Source organism: Macaca mulatta, chromosome 3 (genome assembly GCF_049350105.2).
Source record: "Macaca mulatta isolate MMU2019108-1 chromosome 3, T2T-MMU8v2.0, whole genome shotgun sequence".
Taxonomy (NCBI): Eukaryota; Metazoa; Chordata; class Mammalia; order Primates; family Cercopithecidae; genus Macaca; species Macaca mulatta.
In genome coordinates this window covers 157,066,459-157,086,251 of record NC_133408.1, presented here as the reverse complement: position 1 = coordinate 157,086,251, position 19,793 = coordinate 157,066,459, and the positions used below count along the sequence as shown (strand labels likewise).

Here is a 19,793-nt window from a genome sequence, read left to right as displayed (position 1 = left end):
TCACAACAAACTTGCAAGGTAAATATTAATATTCTCCATTTTACACATGGAGAGCCAGAGGGCCCACAAAGTTAAGCAACTTGACTTAGATTACACAGAAAGTAAATGGCAGAGCCAGGATTCAAACCCAGCTCCAAAGCCTATGATCTCTGTATTATTTCCTGATTTGTTATGTGAAACAAATTATATGACTTAGAAATAAAAGAGCTTTTATATTGCATTTAATATTCCTTTATTTTTTTGTTTGTTTGTTTTTTGACAGAGTCTCATCTTGCTGCCCAGACTGGAGTGCAGTGGTACGATCTCGGCTCACTGCAACCTCCGCCTCCTGGGTTCAAGTGATTCTCCTGCCTCAGCCTCCCGAGTAGCTGGGACTACAGGCGTCTGCCATCATGACCAGCTAATTTTTTGTATTTTTAGTGGAGACAGGGTTTTACCACGTTGGCTAGGCTGGTCTTGAACTCCTGACCTCAGGTGATCCACTTGCCTTGGTCTCCCAAAGTGCTGGGATTACAAGCATGAGCGCCCAGCCATTCCTCTACTTCTTAATCTAAAAAATAAGTGAGTGATCCTCCTTCCCGTTCTACCAGTTATATCATCATTCTAATTTTATTTGCCATCAGGATGAAATCCAGATTCACCAAGAAGAAAATAGGTCTTTAGATAAACAATTTTTTAAAAATTCTGACCTCCTCCCAGAAGGCTGTTACATTCTCCATCACTACTTCTGTAGTTGTTAAGTTATATTCCAATGTCTTATATTCTTGCTTTTGTAAGAAATCCTATTTATAAAAGAGAGCAAAAACATGTTATAGAATCAGGATAGCATTAATGCATTATTACATCTACTTTATACTCTCATTGTGCTACATCTTATACATGAATTTTAATAATGAAATAGTAATTATTTCTTAATATAATAATTTTATTACAGTGTTCTAAAGTTAATTTGCCAAGCACTAGGATTCATATTTGAAATATACTCTCTAAACATATGATACTTTATAAAACTTTTTACACATTAGATTTAACATACAACTGATTCTTCCTTGTACTATTATATGCTAACCTTAGTGATGAATTTATAAAGCAACCCTGAATTACCCACTAATGTGCCTTAATCCAACACTGGATGGAGAAAAAATGAATGTCTTCATCTTAATAGCACCCTCCTCATTAAAGGCCTCATTAGCATCACTTCTGTGGGTTAAGGAAGCATGTGAAGATATATAACTAGTTTTAAGGCATCAAACTGTGATTCTAAAAGAAGGGCTCTATTAGAGACTCAAATCAGTTTCCCTAGGGAAGGTAGGAGCATAAGGAAGAATTAAGTCCATGCATCCGGAAGTCTTGGCCATAAGAAGTAATGAAAAAGCCTGGTCCTCGCCTCGCTTCTTCATTTTCTTCTCTGCTCCTGTTTACCTCTCTTTTGGTTTCTCTCATTTTCTCCCAGTTTGGTTTTCAAGATCTGTTTCTCTGTCTGTATGCTCCCATTCAGTAACTCTCCCCAGATCTGTTTCTTCTTCTTTCTTTCTCTCTCTCTTTCTTTCTCTCTCAATGGATTAACAGAAGACAAGATGATTCCCAGAGCTACTTACTATGATTCAGAGCTAGAGTCACCACTTTGTCTAAATCACAGATCTCAAACTCACTTAGTCTCAGGACCAAACAGGTGATATAATTAAGGAGTGGGGCTGAGAAGACAGCGTGATGAACTGGAGATGGCAGGCGCTCTGTGAGCAGGGAGCTGCCATAGCTTGTGGAAAAGGACGACACAGTTGACTAGTTATTCCAATTCTTCAAAAGAGGCTGCACACATGAGCGTGTGTGTGTTTATGTGTGTGTGTGAGAGACATCTCCCAATTTTTAATTGCAGGCAACCAATATACATTTTTTAAATGAAAGGTTAAAACATGTCTAGGAGCCAAAATTAGGTCTATGGGCCACCATTTGCAACCTCTGGCCTAGAATAAATAATGCCAGAACTACCTAAAAGTGGCTCACCCTTCTCCCTCATTTTTATTTCTGTCACAGTGACTTATTTTCTGGGTTAAATATTTAAATAAACAGCAAAAAAGCATAATAAGCATTTATTTGCTTCTTAATAATACGCAAGTTTATCCAATTAGCTTCATATAAATTGAGTCTTATCACCTGAAAACTTCAGAATTTCTCAAAGCTGCTAGCTACATCAGTATTATTGGGATTTTAAGGTAATTTGGCATAAAATGCCATTCTCATCCATCATACTGTCCAGAGAAATGCCAGGAAAAGTTTAAGGTGAACATTCCTAGTATTAGCTGGCAACTTTTATAACTTCCTAGAGAAGGAAATTTCTTTTTCTATATTTTTGCACATTTGCAAAGTTCATTATAACTGATCTATTGACTGATTACTTAAATCATAGTATATAATGCAGCATTATGGTACATTACCTGTATTTTGTTTATTGCTCCAAGAGAGTCATACCATGTTTGTACAGCCCAGGGAAATTGCCGAGTGACTGCCATGCGCAGAACAATGCAGAATGATATGGTTGTGAATATTTTTCGGAGGACGATTCCTTTGATTAGTGCATAGGGAAGCACAGATAAAAACACCACAAAGAACCCTGAGAAGAAGAAGGCTGAGCTATTGAAGTATCTCACATAGGCTGCCTTCCGAGTTAGTTTCAGTTCTGTTCTATAAAAAATAATAATAAAATTCAGGATGTTATTTTATTTTTCAAATATCAGGGATCTTGGAATGTAAGATCTGAGCATGGTCTCTAGAGTCTTTCTGCCTATATTTTTAATCTGGCTCCACATCATATGACCTGTGTGACCTTGGGTATATTATTTAATCTCTCTGGGCCTCAGTTACCTTATACGAAAGGATAACAATGAAAGTACCAGTGTTTTGTACATACTTGTAAATATTATATTTAAATTATAATTAATAATTGGTTACTAACATTATTATGACATTATTTTTAAACCTTTACTTCATTACTAACTTGTAAGATTAGACTAATCATTTTTTGCTTGTTGGTTGGTTAGTGTTTTAAGTAATTAATTGTGGAAACGAGAACAATGTTGCAAGATTTATGAAGGAAAAAGACAATTCTGTGATTATCTAATGGATTCTTAGCACTTCGGAAATTCTAACTTGGCTTTGAGGAACACTGAAAATAACATATAAGCTACAGAGAAGTGGTTCTCAAACCTTAGCATGTGTAAAAATCACTTGAGATGCTTTTTAAAAATACAGTCTCAGGCCTGCCTCTTAGAGATACTGATTGAATGAGTCTCAGTAGGTTTCCAGGATTTGCATTTGAAAAACAAAACAAAACAAAACAAAACAAAAAAACCCCAAAACACACAAGTAGTTCTTTTGATTCAAGTTGCAGGTGGGTTTTGAAAAATTATGAAAGTAGATACTACATCCTCTCTGTCTCATTTCAACATAATTATTTGCAATCACATTACACTATACATTCAATCTTCTAGTCTGAAATGCAAATGGAAATTAGTTTTTTTAATATATATGTGAGGCTTCAGTGCTCTAACAGGCAGAAAACAGGGAGTGCAGGAGACAACACTGCCTTCAACTCGGTCCCAGTCTTCCAGAAGCCATACAAATTGGAGTCACTTGTGATCCTCCCCATCCAGTTCTTGCCCAAGGAAAGGTCAACCAGGATAGAGGCAGAGGGCTCTGGTGAAAGGGGGCAACAGCTGTGCCATGGCATAGCGCATGTGGGTACCTGGCATTTGGGCATTAGTTCTTCCTTAATTCAGAAAAGCTATTCTCATTCTCAAGTGCAGAACTAAGAGGGAATCTTTTTTCCATTTTTAGTCTGAAAAATAAAATGTAATCTGAGCACATTGATGAAGAAAATTGAGTTCAATGTGCCCAACCCAGATTGCAATTCAGTCTATTTAGGTCTACCAATTTCAGTAACTTGACACTGAAGACAGATTATGATTTTGGCATCTCACCTGGCTTTGAATCCTGGTTCTGCCAGTTACAGCTATGACATCTTAAGCAAGTCACTCTGCCCTCTAACTTTACAGAATCCACCTCTATAGAAGGAAAACATGTCATCTCCTTTGTGGAGTTGTTGCCAAGATTAAATAGCACAGTAGAGGTCTATATTTAAATTTACAATGTGTGTCCTTTCTCCTCAACAAGAAAAGGAAAAACATGGACTAGGCTGGTATTTATAAAATGATAGAAAACACTTTTTATAAAAATGTTAAATTTGTTGAACTGTTGTTGAAATATATTAGAGCTGAGAAAAACAGGAAGAAGAAGTACTATAAGAAAAAAAAATGGATCCAAGAACATTTGTAAGAATCACTCAGAAAGTAGATTCTCCATAATATAATCGCTAACATTTTATGACTCATAAAACTATTATATCAGTTTCTTATTTTTAAAATTGAAAGTGACTTTATTACTAAAGAGCAATAAAAAAGTGGATTTTCAGGGAGCTTTGCACAGCCTTTTGACCAGCACAACACTGTCCCAGGCTGAGGTAATCACTCCTTTGATGTGAATTCTGCCAATCTCTTCCAGAACATTATATTTGCTCTCTTGAGTAGGGGCAATTCTTGCTTTCCCATATTTATGTCAACACTTTCTAGCCTTTTCGAGTGACAATTTCATGCCAGATTATAAAGGTTACAACTAAACATTCACTATATATCAAACAGAAATACCAAGTAAAGGGAATAGATTTCATCTTTTGAGGAAGAGGGAACAAAAAAACAACAAAAAACAAAGTAAAATCAGCACCAAGAATGACCCAGTCATGAGTTTATCATGAGTTTGAGAAAACCAGATCTTCTGATATCCTTGTCATCACCCTTGCTATACATGTGTTTGCAGAAGAGTGATGCAGAGAGCAAGTGTGATGGAACACTGACTTGTTAATGAGATAAAGAAGATCTACCAATTGAACAATTCCCCCCAAGAACTTGTTTTCTGGAAAGAAAATGCAATTCCTTTCCTGGATTTATCTTGAAATGCATAACAAAAACAGGTGACCAATAATGTTTGGGAAATAAATACTCTTTTACTCTTTCTGTTTACATGGCAAAGGACTTAATATTTCAGCATTTCTTTTGTTGTTCCAATCACACACCTGCAGCTCAGTTACCATTGTGTACTGGACTCAGCAGCCTGAATTCCTCATAACCCATACTGACACCATCCATAAGGGTACTTCTCTTTTTAGTATATTTTTCCCTGTGAAATTCTCATGTGCTGAAATTATTTGTTCCTTGAACAGTGTATCAACTTTCACTGAGTCTCCTAGAACCTTTTTAGATTGGAGTTTGTAGAACATGGAGCTCAACTGAAGAAAAATGGTCTCATTGCTACAGAAATGCTATAGTTTACATCTTGCCCAGATTTATCTCAGTAATCATAACTCAGTCTGCGCTGTACTTTCTTTGTTGGATATAATCCTTACTAATCAGTGAAAGGTTATATGAGGTGAAAGAACACTAGAGATAGGTGCCAAGTACTGATGCTATCTCAGGAGGTAGCTTTCATTACTTGAACTGACTTCACTTCAAGTGGAGGATTTATAGGAACCCAATTTGTGAATACTACCCTATGTCATTCCCAAGTTAAGGAAGAGCAAACATATTCTAACCAGACACAAGTTTTTTCATGGTTAATGTACCGTAACACATAAATTAAGATATAATAATAAAGAATCATTTATTTGGTTCAGAATTGTATACTCTACCAGTTCCATCTGAGTTACCAATCAGCCTTCAATATCTTGATCATTATTTTAATGAAATAAATGTATTGAGCAGCAATGAACACATGTAGGAAATTCTTTAATAAGGTATCAATATAATATACTTGCAGTGCAAAATAACACCCTGGACTAACTACATAAAACTACAGCCCATGAAAGTGAATTTGTGCAACTAATGTATGAATATTGAGAGAACTTAAATGCAATCATTTGATTGTCAGAAACATCAAATAAGAAGTGGAAGTCTACTGTGACAAACATATTTTTTAAATATTAAGGACAGAATTACTAACAACATTGAAATTACTGGAACAACTTACTGTCTTAGGTTTTCAATCATTTTTTCCATTGCTTCTTCCCAGCAGTATGCCTTCACAGATTGGATATTTTCAATCATTTCTGAGGTAATCACAAGTCTTTCATTGATCTTCCCAGCTCTCTGATCTCTATAAATCAATCAATCAATCAATCTAATAGTAAAAACAAGTCAAATTATCTACTAAGAACTGCTCAAGGTTTTAAGTCATATTTCTTTTATTCGACAGATGGGCATTTATTTTATTATCAAATAGATGGTAACAAAAATAATAATTACTGTTTAGTAAATGCCTCCTATGTGTCAGATATTGTACAGACTCATTCCATCTGCCATCTCTATCCCTTACGACAGTCTATAAGCAGTGGGTATCTCTATTTTAGAGATGAAAAAAGCAAAGACTCAGTGAGATGAAGTGGCTTGACTAAGGTCACATAACTAGTAAGTATGCAATCTGGGATTCAAACAAAGTGCTATTTGACTCCAAAATTTATATACTTTCTATCATACTCTAGCTGACAAATTCAAGCCCTTTATCATAAGCAGTGACTTGTGTAAGTCATTCATTCACTAGTATTAGTTATTCTGTAACACAAAGTAACTAAGGCTCTGGTGTGATGATCCATAAACCAGAGTAGTAAAAGCTAATCAACTCTACACAAAAATTAGGTATTCCCTTTAATTCACATAAATGTTTTATCCATTTTTTAACTGTTTTATAATCTAAAAAATGAACTGAATCAACATATTTATAAACAAATTCAGGAGACTGAGAAGCAAAAAAAATGTCCCATTGATACAGGAAGTAATATTTATACCATCTTAAAAAGTCTTTTTTAGGCCGGGCGCGGTAGCTCATGCCTGTAATCCCAGTACTTTGGGAGGCTCTGAGGTGGGCAGATCACCTGAAGTCGGGCATTCGAGACCATCCTGGGCAACCTGGTGAAACCCTGTCTCTACTAAAATACAAAAATTAGCCGGGCGTGGTGGCGTGCGCCGCTAATCCCAGCTACTCCGGAGGCTAAGGCAGGAGAATTGCTTGAGCCTAGGAGGCAGAAGTTGCAGTGAGCCAAGATCGTGCCACTGCACTGCAACCTGGGTGACAGATCTAGACTCCATCTCCAAAAAAAAAAAAAAAAGTATTTTTTAATGACACTGAAGATCACAGTTCTATGCATAGAGCAGTCCTGGTTTTACTAAAGTGGACTTTTTGAAAACATAATTTTAAAAACCTTCAAGCTATGAAAATAGGTTGCTACCTGTACTTCATCATCATTCTCCCTAGCCCAGCCTGAAAAAGGGCAAGGACTATCAGGAAACCAAGTCCACAGAAGGCAGAGGCCTGTAACAACTCCCAGATTAGCCCCATGAGGAGTGCCACTTGCAGAGGAACGATCCACACGAAATGTGCCAATGCAAGTCCCTGGAAAATAAAAGCACAGCAAAAACAGGTGTCATTTTATCTTCCACCCCTAGAAACAAACAATCATATATGAAAAAAAGCAAGTAAAAGGAGCTTATATGGTCAAACACTTCGTGGTTCTGAGCACAGTAAAATCTAGGTAATCATTACATGGAGCACATAACAATGTGCTTAAACATTCTACACATAGAATAGGTTTCCCCAAAGAACAAATTTCAAGCCAGTGCACTTTTAAGCATATTTTTATTCAGTGGAATTGAGATTGGACATGTTAAGTTATCATTAGTCCAGGTTTTAAGTAACTTACTTTTTTTGCATAAAGCAAGAACCACAGCACAGAACATGAGAGAACAAAGAACTCTCTCCAGAGACTCAATCTACACAACTGCACAACTCTGTCATTTGATAGAGACATTTAGAACAAATATTTGCTCAATTCAACAGTAATTAATTTTGTACCAGCTGTGGGTCTCATGCTATTTTAAGTACTGGATGTGCAAAGATAAATAAAACACATCATATGTCCCAAGGACCTTGAATTTATTTATCACATAAGACAACACAGAACAAGAATTGCTCAGAGTATCATATTCAGCCAAAGTATATAACAGATTTAAAGTTTTAAAAAGAAGCATGGTCTGATAAGAATTAAGTTTTGAAAAATCTTATTAACAACAGGCTGAGGTGCCTTTGAGTTGGGTGGTTCTACCAGACCCCAGGATGGTGTTCTGCTATACAACTGACCTTTCTCAGTTTTCAGAATAGGGAAGCTAGAGCTGAGCAAGACTTAACCACTTATCTGATACAGGAAAACTCTACCTTTCCAGTTGTATAATTTATAACAATAGTGCCTAAAAGATTAAATCAATAGGTACATACTTCATCAAATTTGTTCAGGTTGTTGGAAAGGAGACTAACAAGTTGTCCAATACTTATTTTATCTAGAACACGGCTTGACAGCTTTAAAGTCTAAAAGAAAAATGGGAAGTTAGATAATTTCAACAAACAAAATACAAATATATTATAAGTAACATTATAATATGACTAATTCAGTTATTATGCATTCATTATTAAGTAAAGATAATGAAAATTATGTTCTATTCATCTAGCTTACTATCATCTTAGATTCATAAATATTTCTTTTAACAGTCAATACTATACTGGAATGCTTCTAGTTGTTTTATTTTCCAGCATCTAGAGAGAAACAATTATTTTTTCTCCTCACAATGAGAATGGTATTATACTTAAATACCATTTATACCGTGTGGGAGTTTTTGGTTTTGTTTTAAAAGATAGAGCCAAAGGTACTGAAATTTGAAATTAAGCCTTGGCCTTGAATTTTTCATGTAGTTCTATACTAACTCATTTGGATAAAATTACTTTTAAAGTCAATAAAAGTATATGATGAATAACTGAAAAATTAATACTTTTGTGTAAAAGTTTGTCAATACAAAATCCATACATTTTACAAAGAAAAATGCAATGCTATGTGAAAACTAGTTAAGCAGGTAAATTATTTTTTATCTACTTATTTATCTGTCAATTAAATTTACTTAATTAAAACTATAAAGTTGACAACTTAACTATGATTATGGAAGATCAGAGTCATATTTTGCCTATAAAACTGAAGAATTGATTTGCTATTAGATCACTTTGACTGGGAATTATTTAATATTAGTTTCAAGTGAATACCTCACATATTTGTTGAGCATTTAGTAAGTGCAAATCACTCTACTTGATGCCTCAGGGATTATTAAGATTTATTAAAACATAATCCCATCGTCAAGGTGACCTAGTATATAAATAACTAAATATAATATGATAGACGAGTTAAGGGAAGTAGAAAGTAATAGGGTAGTTAAGAGAAAGTTAAAACTCCTGGTTAGAAAAATCTGGAAGGATTTTCTTGAGGAGTTAAAATTTGAGATGGTGTAGAATAATAAATAGTGTATAGATAAGCAAAGAAAGGAAGGAATCAAGGCAGTTAATTCCAAAACATTATCAGAGCAATATGAAGTGGGGGAAATCCATTGAGCTAAATTGCACATGACTTAGTAACAGGCTTAGTCTCGAGCGACTTTGAGTGCTGCACAAGGCTTAACATGGAGCTGTGTGCACAGTAAGGACTCAATGAATATTTTTGTTAATTTAGTTATCTCTGCATTCTTGAAAATTATAGGCAAAGCTCAAGTTTGTATTTAAATTCATTATTTAAAGTAAAATGTTGCAGAATTTGGAACAAAGCAGAGGAGAGCTCTATTACAAACTTTGGAACATTGTAGGAAAGGTCCCACATATCCTGACCATGAGGACAAAACAGGTCAGATATGGGAAGGCATGAGACCTGGGAAGAGTAAACACAAGGTTCACTTTAGGGACCCAACCAAAGCCACACGGAGATGGGATTGCCTTCTTTGGTGATGATGGCCAATGTAGGCCAATAAGTATGGCTAGAGAGATGAAGCAAACTGGGCAAAAACATAGATATGCAACACTGAGAAAGGAAGACAAATACAATACCACCTAACTTTTTATCAATGCATCTGGGTCTGAAAGCACCTATATCCTGTATTTCTGCTAAATGTTACATATGGACTTGTTTACAAACTAACCTGCTCTTTATTTGATCTCTACACCCGTTTAGCCCATGCCTGTCTCTTCCTGCATTACAGTCTGCCCACTAAATATCAGTACTCTATTGTCCCTAGTGGTTAGAAAATCCTCCAGTTCAGAGATTGTGATTTACCTATTTTAGAAATTTTGAAGCAGTGTTCGCACCATGTTCTGTACTTTTTAAATCTTAGTTTCCTTATCCATAAGACAGGGATAATAGTACCTACCATTAAGAGTTGTGCAGAAGATCAAATGAGAGTGTACCCAATCACTTAAAAGCTTGTCATGCACATCCTGAGCTATTGTCATTATAACAAGCACTTTCTATAAACATTTATTAAACTGAATTCAACTTTCTCTGATATGCCGCTGTGTAGATTCTACATTCCAAATGATATCTAACAATGTCTTCACTTATGTAAAATGTTCAGATCAAAATAAAACTTTTGTTGATTTATCACCTTTTCCTGGTACTTGTGAACTGATGAGATTGCAGCTGAGGTGATAACTGTGGACTCCGTTTTTATTTACTTCTGCCTTCATAAAAGGCTTTTTTGAACAATAAAGTATGGTTATCAAGGTTTTACAACACAGTTGACCTTGCAGGTGTGTCTTAGAAGTGTTATGGGTTATTTGCTAGAGGCAGATTTCAGATCTATGCCCTTAAAAGCCAAGTATTTAATTTTTACATTGGTAAAAGAAAAAAGAGAAGAAGGGTAAAGCAATATCCAAATGAGTCCATCAAAACAACTTTCTATAATGACTTTGCAGATCCAAGTTAGTCACACATGGTAGTGAATCAGGATGATGCAAGTACATGCCTTCAAAACAACCTTAAATTGTGTTTGTAAGGTAGTTAAATGTTAATTTGAATACACCTATATGATGCCTCAGCAACTTGGGCCCTTGTCTGGATAATACATGCAGAAAAGCAGAGTAGGTTCTTATGGTTTCAATACACGTGCTGTTCCAAAACCTTTAAATTTGTAGGGCTCATAGGATGATAAAAATCCAACTCAAAATAAGGCAGTGAATACTACTACTTATGACAACCAGTTAAGGTGAAAACTTTTGTTGTTTGGGTTATCATTAACAATCATATATTACACTCTTCTTACTGAACATAAAGATATGTGGCATTTTACTATAAGATGATATTTTGTCAATTACTTTTATGTAGGCTGTGTTTCACCTTAACAGGAAACCATGGATTCCAAAAAAAAGATAACATGATTAGGAGAAAAAAAAAAAAAAACTACAACAGAGGCAGTTGACGGAAGATATTTAATAATTATGAGTTGAAATCAATTAAATTATCAAGGATAATTAAGAGCATTAATTATTCCTGCCATTTATTTCATAGGCATATGAAATTAATTTCAGCATTTATCCCTTACTTGTACCAGCTCACTACCTAATTTATGGCATTAAAACATGTACCATACAGAACATATGTACCACAGGGCCTGTGCAAGGAAGTATTACCTTCTTATAAATCAAACTAAACATAGCTATTCTCATCTGCATTCCAATGTGATGAAGGCCAAAAATGGCTGGGTGTAAGAGCAGTGTCCTCACGATAAAGAGAAGGCATAAGCCTATGCCTAGATAAATCGCAATAGAGCGTTCCTCCTTGTTATCCGGGTCATAGGAAGCTATGATTCTTCCCAGTAAGAGAGGCTGTACTGCTTTGGTGACTTCCTGCAGAAGTGGAAAAACAGAGAAAATTAAATTTCATTTCTTTCTCATAAAATACCCTGATAATTCCAACACAGGACTTTTCAGCTTTAGAGGAGACTTAAAACGAGTTTATATAGAGAGTCATACCACATGTGAAACTCTTAGCACTATTTTCAATATCTTGATACTTTGAAATAAGATTTGGGATTTGTTATAGCAAAAGTCACTGGGAGACAAGTTTATATATGAGGTATTTTAAATTAAACAGTGAATAGTGGCCATAAAATAAAAAGTATAGTTTCTGAAATGGTTTGTTAATTAGTAACATCTACATAGCACTTAACAGTTTCTAAAGCATTTCCCTTTTTTATTTTTCATAACAACTTTCAGTATCAGAATAGGCATTTTTTTTTGTTTACTATAGAGACTTTCTTAGATACAGAGTAGGCACTATTATTTTCACATGGCAGATGAAGAAACTGAGGCCAAAGAGACCAAGTGGCTTGATGTAATTTCAAACTAGAATTTTCTAAAGTGTTTTGGGCAATGGCATTATTTTCAGAATGAACTTAGCTTCTCAAGGCAACCACATAAGGCAGAACTGGCAATGGGAGACAGGAGCACACCAGCACTAGTGGTATTTAAAATTGGCCATTTCCAATGCTAGTCCCTTCTCAGTCAGCAATAAGAATGGACTTTGGTGAAGGAGTTTGCCAGCAGCCTCAATCTCAGGCCAGATTCCAATGACTGCTGGACTCCTCAAAGGCCCGTGAGTCAGTGAGGGAGAGCAGAAGTTATGTTTTCCCAAATATACCTCATCAGGGTCCTCAATCTACTACTAAACCAAATTGTCCATCGAATTTATTACCACTTCCCCTAAATATACAAGAATATATCTGAATCCAGGGATTTTGAACCCAGGAGGTCTAATTCTTACCCATCTTGTTAAATTGACCTCAAAAGAGAAGGATGCATAATTCCCCATTTTGTTTTATAATGACCCAGTAAAATAGGGACCAGACGGTATCCCTGAAAGGAAATGATGTTATGATAATTGGTTCCATTTAAAATATATATTTCCAAGCAAGACTGCCCCCTATCCCTGGTATTGCCAAGCACTATTCTGCCTCATCCCTTAATTTGTTTTTTTTTTTTTTTTGTCCATTTTCTACAATGTATTTTCTAAACCTCAAGTATCCAATACCTCCAGCCCCCTCATTCTCAATAGATGACAGTGCTTTCTACGTCAATGTCATCCCCACAAGAAATCCTAACCCCTATAGAGCTGACATTGATTGAGTAGCTTTGTATAGCTGCTCATTCTATGCTTTATATATGTTTTATTTTGAATTAACTAAGTCAACTAAGGCTCTGAATGCAAGAAAACATTCAAACTTTTAAAAAGCCTCCAAACTAATCACAAACCTGAAATATTATAGTTCTCTCACCTCACATAGCCACATGTTAAATGTGAGTTTAAATGACAGCAGACAGGCAGGTGTTAAAAAGAAAATTGCCAACCTCCTACCCAAATATTACATGTAAATAGTTTGCTAAATCTACTTAAATATTTTTGAAAAGTAAGTACACAAATGACTGCACAGTATATACTATGTTCGTTTTGTACTTCTATTATTACATATGTTCATCTTTAGAATATATATCAAAGGAGAACGGCTTTTGAGGTTTTTAAATTTTATATAAATGACATCCTACTGTGCTTTTTACAACTTTTTAAAAACTTAACACTGTGTTTTTCACATTTATCTTTATCAATACTTGTATAACCAACTCATTTATTCTAAGTGCTGCCTAACATGCCACCCTGTGAATACATTGGGTTATTTGCCCATTGCTGTACATTGAAGCAGTTGTGTTGTTTTCACTCCTAAGTTACTGCAGTCAGTGAAAGAGCTGCCCTGGATGTTTTTACAAACTTCCATATGTATTTGCCAACTTTTCTCTAGATTCAAGTATGTTTTTTTCCAAAGTAATGTTTTTAAGTAGGAAAATGTACAATTAAGGTAAATCTTAGATTTAAAATTATAAATATATCTGTACTACAAACATAATTGTTCATAGTATGCTTACAGTGGCAATATTTAATCCTTAAAATTATTTGAGATCAATATTTTATCCCAGAATTGTTCTATATTATGCTGTTTTTCATAGACAAATATCAATACCATCAATTTACTTTGATTTGCTTTTCTTTTTTTTTTTTTTTCCTTGACTAGTGGGTTTGTACTTGGCCAAAATGCTCTCCTGAGTTGCAGTCAAGGCCACTGGATTTACATGTGCTATCTATGTTACAAGTATCACATGTGGTCATGATGCAGAGAGCAAGGGGCATTATTTACGATGCATACCAGATAAAGCATCGTTTCTTGTTCATTGTAAGACAGTAACAGGAAAGGTATGAACCGTGAACACTGCTTATAAGGTCAATTGCTTATATCATGATTAGCATAAACACATTTCTCCCCTTTCAGAACTCATTTATCTCCTAACATATATCTATACAGACATATAGTCAATACAGGGAGACTGGATAGATTATCTCAAAGAATACAGAACTACTGATAAACAATACATTGCAAAGCAAGTATGTAAATATTTTAAAAAGTAACTTGTGTCTGTAGGATGCTAAAAATAATCTTCTGAGAAAAAAAGAGAAATATTTTAGCAACCAAGCTAAATTTTAGCACAGAATTTTTCAAGTTAGAAGTGTAAAGACTTCTATAAGGTTTATTTTCTTTTGAGTAATGTGAACCAAAATCTCTTCCACTGGATCTCTCCATTATATTTTCCAGATCACAATAGACGTTTCCCTATCACAACAGGCTTATTTGTTGAATTTTTATTTAGTTGTAATTTATAACAAAACACAATTAAAATGCGTATTAATCTGAATGGAATGCCTTTTTAAAAAATTCAGAGACAGGGTCTTGCTTTGTTGCTCGGGCTGGAGTGCAAGGGCTATTCACAGGTGCAATCACAACACACTACAGCCTCAAATCCACAGATCAACAGATTCTCCTGCTTTAGCCTCTCAAGTATCTGGGACTACAGGCTCATGCCACCATGTCTGGTTTGTAATACCTATTTTACATATTGTCATTACTGAGTTAGTTGTCGTCTTTCCTCAACCAAAGAGGACATAGTCATCCTTTGAACAACAGTACCTATTTCACAAAGAACTGGTAGCACGACTCTGGAAGGGCATATGTTTACAAACTAAAGTGTGGTTCATTTTCAGTATGAAAAATTCTAATAATAAGACCACCTGCAAACAGCAAACCAACATAAACCTCACCACCATATGGAGCTGTTACCATTCAAGGACAAAATCAGCACTCCGAAACTCCACCCCTTCTATAGTTTTCCCTAATCTGTTTTAAGCATCCTGTTCTTTAATATTTACAATGGAACCATTTATAGATATCACCTGATTTTTTTTTATTTGGAAAAAAAACATTGGTAAGTGATACCTAGCTTAATCTATGACGTGCAATCCTTTACAAAAATTATCCCCAGAATGACTGGGAGAAACGTAGTCCCTCTATTCTTGGTACAAGAAAGCTGACTGTACTCCGTTGTTCAGAGTATTTTCACAGACACAAGAAATGTTCTGATTTGTTACCACATGAAGTAGTACAAGCAAACTCAGGCTTGCATGTAAGAAGGAGGAATGTATAATTATTTGGATATTTAATAAAATAGTTTATTACTCTGTATCAGACATGAATCAAGATGGAATTCACTTAATGGTCACTTCAATAATAGAAGAAGCCTGATACCAATGTGTAAGCCAGTGTGATGGTGAAATAAACACTGAATTCAAAATCGTGAATTCCAAATTCTTATCCAGCACATTACCTACATTGGCTGTGTTACTTTAGTCACTTCCCTGCTCTCGACAGTTTTCCTCACTGATAAACTAAGAGGTGGAGAAGGCTAATTGTGATGTCCCCTCCAGTGCTAACATCTCTGATTATATGATCTGAGTCTGCAGAGTCCCATGGCAGAGGCCAAGAATTCCTTGCGTAATTGTCCTAGCCCTCACCCTGCCATGACTATGGCTATTTTCTACTAAAAAGGATGAAAGTCTGAATAGTATGAGTTTAGAAGATCATCTGGGTAGAGGGGCTCAGGTTGGAAAACAGCTCAAGTGATTGCATTCCTGGTGAGAATAAGTTTGTGACTCAATTTAGATCAGCCTCCCAGGGAAACTTTGGAAGCCTAAAAATATCTCCTATATCTTCTAGGAGTGGTATCTCATTTCTCACAGGATCTTCAAGCTCAGAGCTTCAAAGTTATTGTAGATGAGTTTAAATTCTTTAACCATTTCTGGTTAAAAAATTATAATGCATACCTAGGATAGGGTCAAATGTTTAGTCTAGAGATAGGAAACTCTACTTTTTCTAGATATTCAAACCATGAAGGAAAGTTCAGGTGAAAAAATAGAAACCTGAACTCATGCTTGTGATTACATCAAATGAATTAATCCCGGTTTACTTTACTATAAATTAGAGTTCTGATCCCAAAGCAGAGTTGTTTCTAAGTAGAATGATCAGTTGGAAAAATTCTAAGGCTACAGTGTTTTCTATTGTGTGAGGTCACTTAATAAAATCACCATTATCATTTTAACTTGTTTTAAAAATACAGTACTTTATATGTCTCTATCCTAAGAATATTATGACAGTTTAATTTTGAGAAATTAATTAACAGAATACAGAAGAACCAATGATTATCTCAATAACAAATGAAAAGGAATCTGATAAAATTTCAATATGTTTCTGATAAATGTTCTTAATAAACTTGAATATAAAGATATATTATTAACCTGAAAAAGGATTTCTTCCTCAAAATAACAATCAATGCCATAATTAATAAAAGTCTAGATGCATTACATTTAGAATCAGGAAAAAACGGAATAGTAGCTATTACTACCATTTAACATTTTTCTAGAATTTCTAGCTAATACAACTCAACAAGAAAAATGATTGAGGTATGAATATTGGAAAGAAGAAGAAAAAGTATCATCAGCATAGAATATGATTCTGTAACAAATGTAAATGAATCAAGAGTTTAAAAGATAGAGGTTTAAAAAAGAACTATGTTAAGAAAATCGATTTCTATATACCAAACATGACAACTAATTAAATGAGCATCCCATTCATAGTAACAATATAACAAAAGATACATTGTAATAGCAATAAGATGTATATCTTAAAATATACAACTCACAAAACATTATTGGAACTTTTTTTTGTTTTTGTTTTGTTTTGTTTGAGACGGAGTCTCGCTGTGTCGCCCAGGCTGGAGTGCAGTGGTGCAATCTCGGCTCACTGCAAGCTCCGCCTCCCGGGTTCACGCCATTCTCCCGCCTCAGCCTCCGAGTAGCTGGGACTACAGGCGCCCGCCACCACGCCTGGCTAGTTTTTGGTATTTTTTTTAGTAGAGACGGGGTTTCACCATGTTGGCCAGGATGGTCTCGATATCCTGACCTCGTGATCCACCCGCCTCGGCCTCCCAAAGTGCTGGGATTACAGGCTTGAGCCACCACGCCCGGCCTATTGGGACATATTTTAAAAGTCTCAAATAAATGGAGAGACTTAAAACTTTCTAAAATGAAGAACTTAATATTGCAAAGATTACATTCCCCTCCAAGTTATTTTATAAGATTAGTGCAATCTTCATGAAAATTTAAAGATTTTTTGGAAGAGAATTTTTGGCACTATAAGGGTAGGGACTGTCAGTCTCAATTTTGGCAGCAATCCTAACACCATGCACAATACCAAGCACAGAATATCCACTCAACAAATATTTGCTGAATCAATGAATACAATGATTATACATTTCATTTGGAAGAGAATTCATCAAAAACATTTGAGGAATAAGAATAATGTGTCAGAGAGTTTACATTACTGGATATGAAAACATAAAGCCATAATAATATGTGACAAGACAAAGAAAGAGACTCATTTATCTGGCAAGTCCAGGAACATGTCCAAGCACATGTAATACTTTAATATATTATAAAATACAGCATTTTAATTCAATGGAGAAAGAGATCATGCAATAAATGATGGACGAACTGGATACTCATCTTTTTGTAATTAGATTTCTACCTCATACATGCATCAGAATGAATTCCAAATAGAACAGATAGTTAAATATAAAAGATGAAATAATAAAAACATAGCTGCATGCTTACATAACATTTGGGTGGCATGGGTCTTTATAAAAGAATAATGTCAAAGCAGAAAACAAAGAAGATATATAGATTTGCCAGCAAATTTTTCAAAAATTAAAGCTTTTAATTGTTAAACAAAACAAAACTCACTAGAAACAAAATTCAAAATTACAAGGCAATTGACAGGCTAGGGAAAATATTCAGTCATGTATCAAGAAAGAGACAAATACATCAAAATAAAAACACACAAAGAACATGAAAGGCAATTCACACACAAAAAAAGAAATATAAATGCATAATTAATATACAAAAATATTAAACTCACTAGGAACCAAAAGTAATGCAAATGAAAATAACAATATGCTCTTTTTCACTTAGCATTTTAAAAACATTTTTTAAAATACCTATTGTTAGGACTGAATTTTCATAGTTTAGTATCAGGAAAGTAAATTAGTAGTACACCTTTTCTGGAAAGCAATTTATTTGTATTTGTACATTTAGGTAGAGAGTCAAGAACACCTTCTAAGAGTCAGCTTTTAAAGGGGTGTGTACTGAAGGATGTTTTTATAGTAGTAAAAAATTGAGGCAATTTAAATATTCAATGATGAGGAATTGATTAAATAAATCGTGGTACAGCCATATGATTCATGAAAGTAATTAGGTAGAAAAACATCTAATGACCCAGAAAGGCATTCACAACACATTAAAGGGAGAAGCAGATTAAAAGGACATTATGTAATGATGACCTCTCCCCTTTATTAAGTATAAATTTCCATGGGAAAAAGTTGGAAGGATGAACATCAAATTTATCAGTAATTATCTGATTATTCTGATTATTAATCAGAAAAAAATAAAAATTTGGATAAAAATTTCACATAACTTACAATAATAAATAAAAAGAAAACATGCATACAAAAAAATGGAAGAAAGCAAACACACCTACACTCAGAACTTATAGGATACAGTGAATGCTGGCTTATATACTAAAGCAAAAGTTTAAGATTTTGCTTTTGGCAGGGTAAAGTGAGGGTCAATTTTTTGTTTATTTTGATACAGCAGAGTCGGACAATAGTTTTTGGCTTCATACAAATTGCTAAGGAAAAGAATTTTTCCATATTCATCAAAGAAAATAAAAACATATTCATGCTTAATCCATTGAAGAATTGTTTAAGAGGTTTATTTTTAAATATTTCCTTCATTTTGCCACAATTGTTTATGGTTTTTGCAAAAATACACATATACCACGCCTAGAACAGAATCTCAAAACATAAATCTATCTTTCTTTTAGATTCAATGACTAATTCAAAATGTTTTGGTTTTGGTATTTTCCTTTTAGTGCTTACTGATTTTACTAATTATTGCTAGTAACATCTTCACTAGAAATCTAAGCTATATTCTCCATATTTTATAAGAAAAACCTCCTGGATTTGCTGCAATAGCAGCAATAATAGGTTTGGTTCAGATAATACAATAATGAAAGATGTGTTAAAATATTAATTTTAATTTCTTTTTTTTTTTTTTTTTTTTTTTGAGAGGGAGTCTCGCTCTGTCGCCCAGGCTGGAGTGCAGTGGCGCGATCTCAGCTCACTGCAAGCTCCGCCTCCTGGGTTTACGCCATTATCCTGGTTCAGCCTCCCGAGTAGCTGGGACTACAGGCGCCCGCCACCTTGCCCGGTTAGTTTTTTGTATTTTTTTTTTTTAGTAGAGACGGGATTTCACCGTGTTAGCCAGGATGGTCTCGATCTTCTGACCTCGTGATCCGCCTGTCTCGGCCTCCCAAAGTGCTGGGATTACAGGCTTGAGCCAC

At 34.8% G+C, this 19,793-nt stretch overlaps 1 protein-coding gene across 6 annotated transcripts in view; it reads right to left on the bottom strand.

The window, feature by feature from the left end:
- CFTR (CF transmembrane conductance regulator) overlaps positions 1–19,793 on the bottom strand; it is a 183,359-nt gene that overhangs the window by 121,264 nt on the left and 42,302 nt on the right. For all 6 annotated transcript variants that reach the window (XR_013414627.1, XM_077994446.1, XM_077994448.1 and 3 more), the window contains 6 exon segments: positions 11,593–11,808; positions 8,374–8,463; positions 7,331–7,494; positions 6,076–6,201; positions 2,436–2,682; positions 690–782 (listed from right to left, as the gene is read on the bottom strand). Coding sequence is in view for 5 of the 6 variants with exons in the window: in XM_077994446.1 (XP_077850572.1) it covers positions 690–782; positions 2,436–2,682; positions 6,076–6,201; positions 7,331–7,494; positions 8,374–8,463; positions 11,593–11,808 (936 nt within the window). In the remaining variant the exon portion in view is untranslated.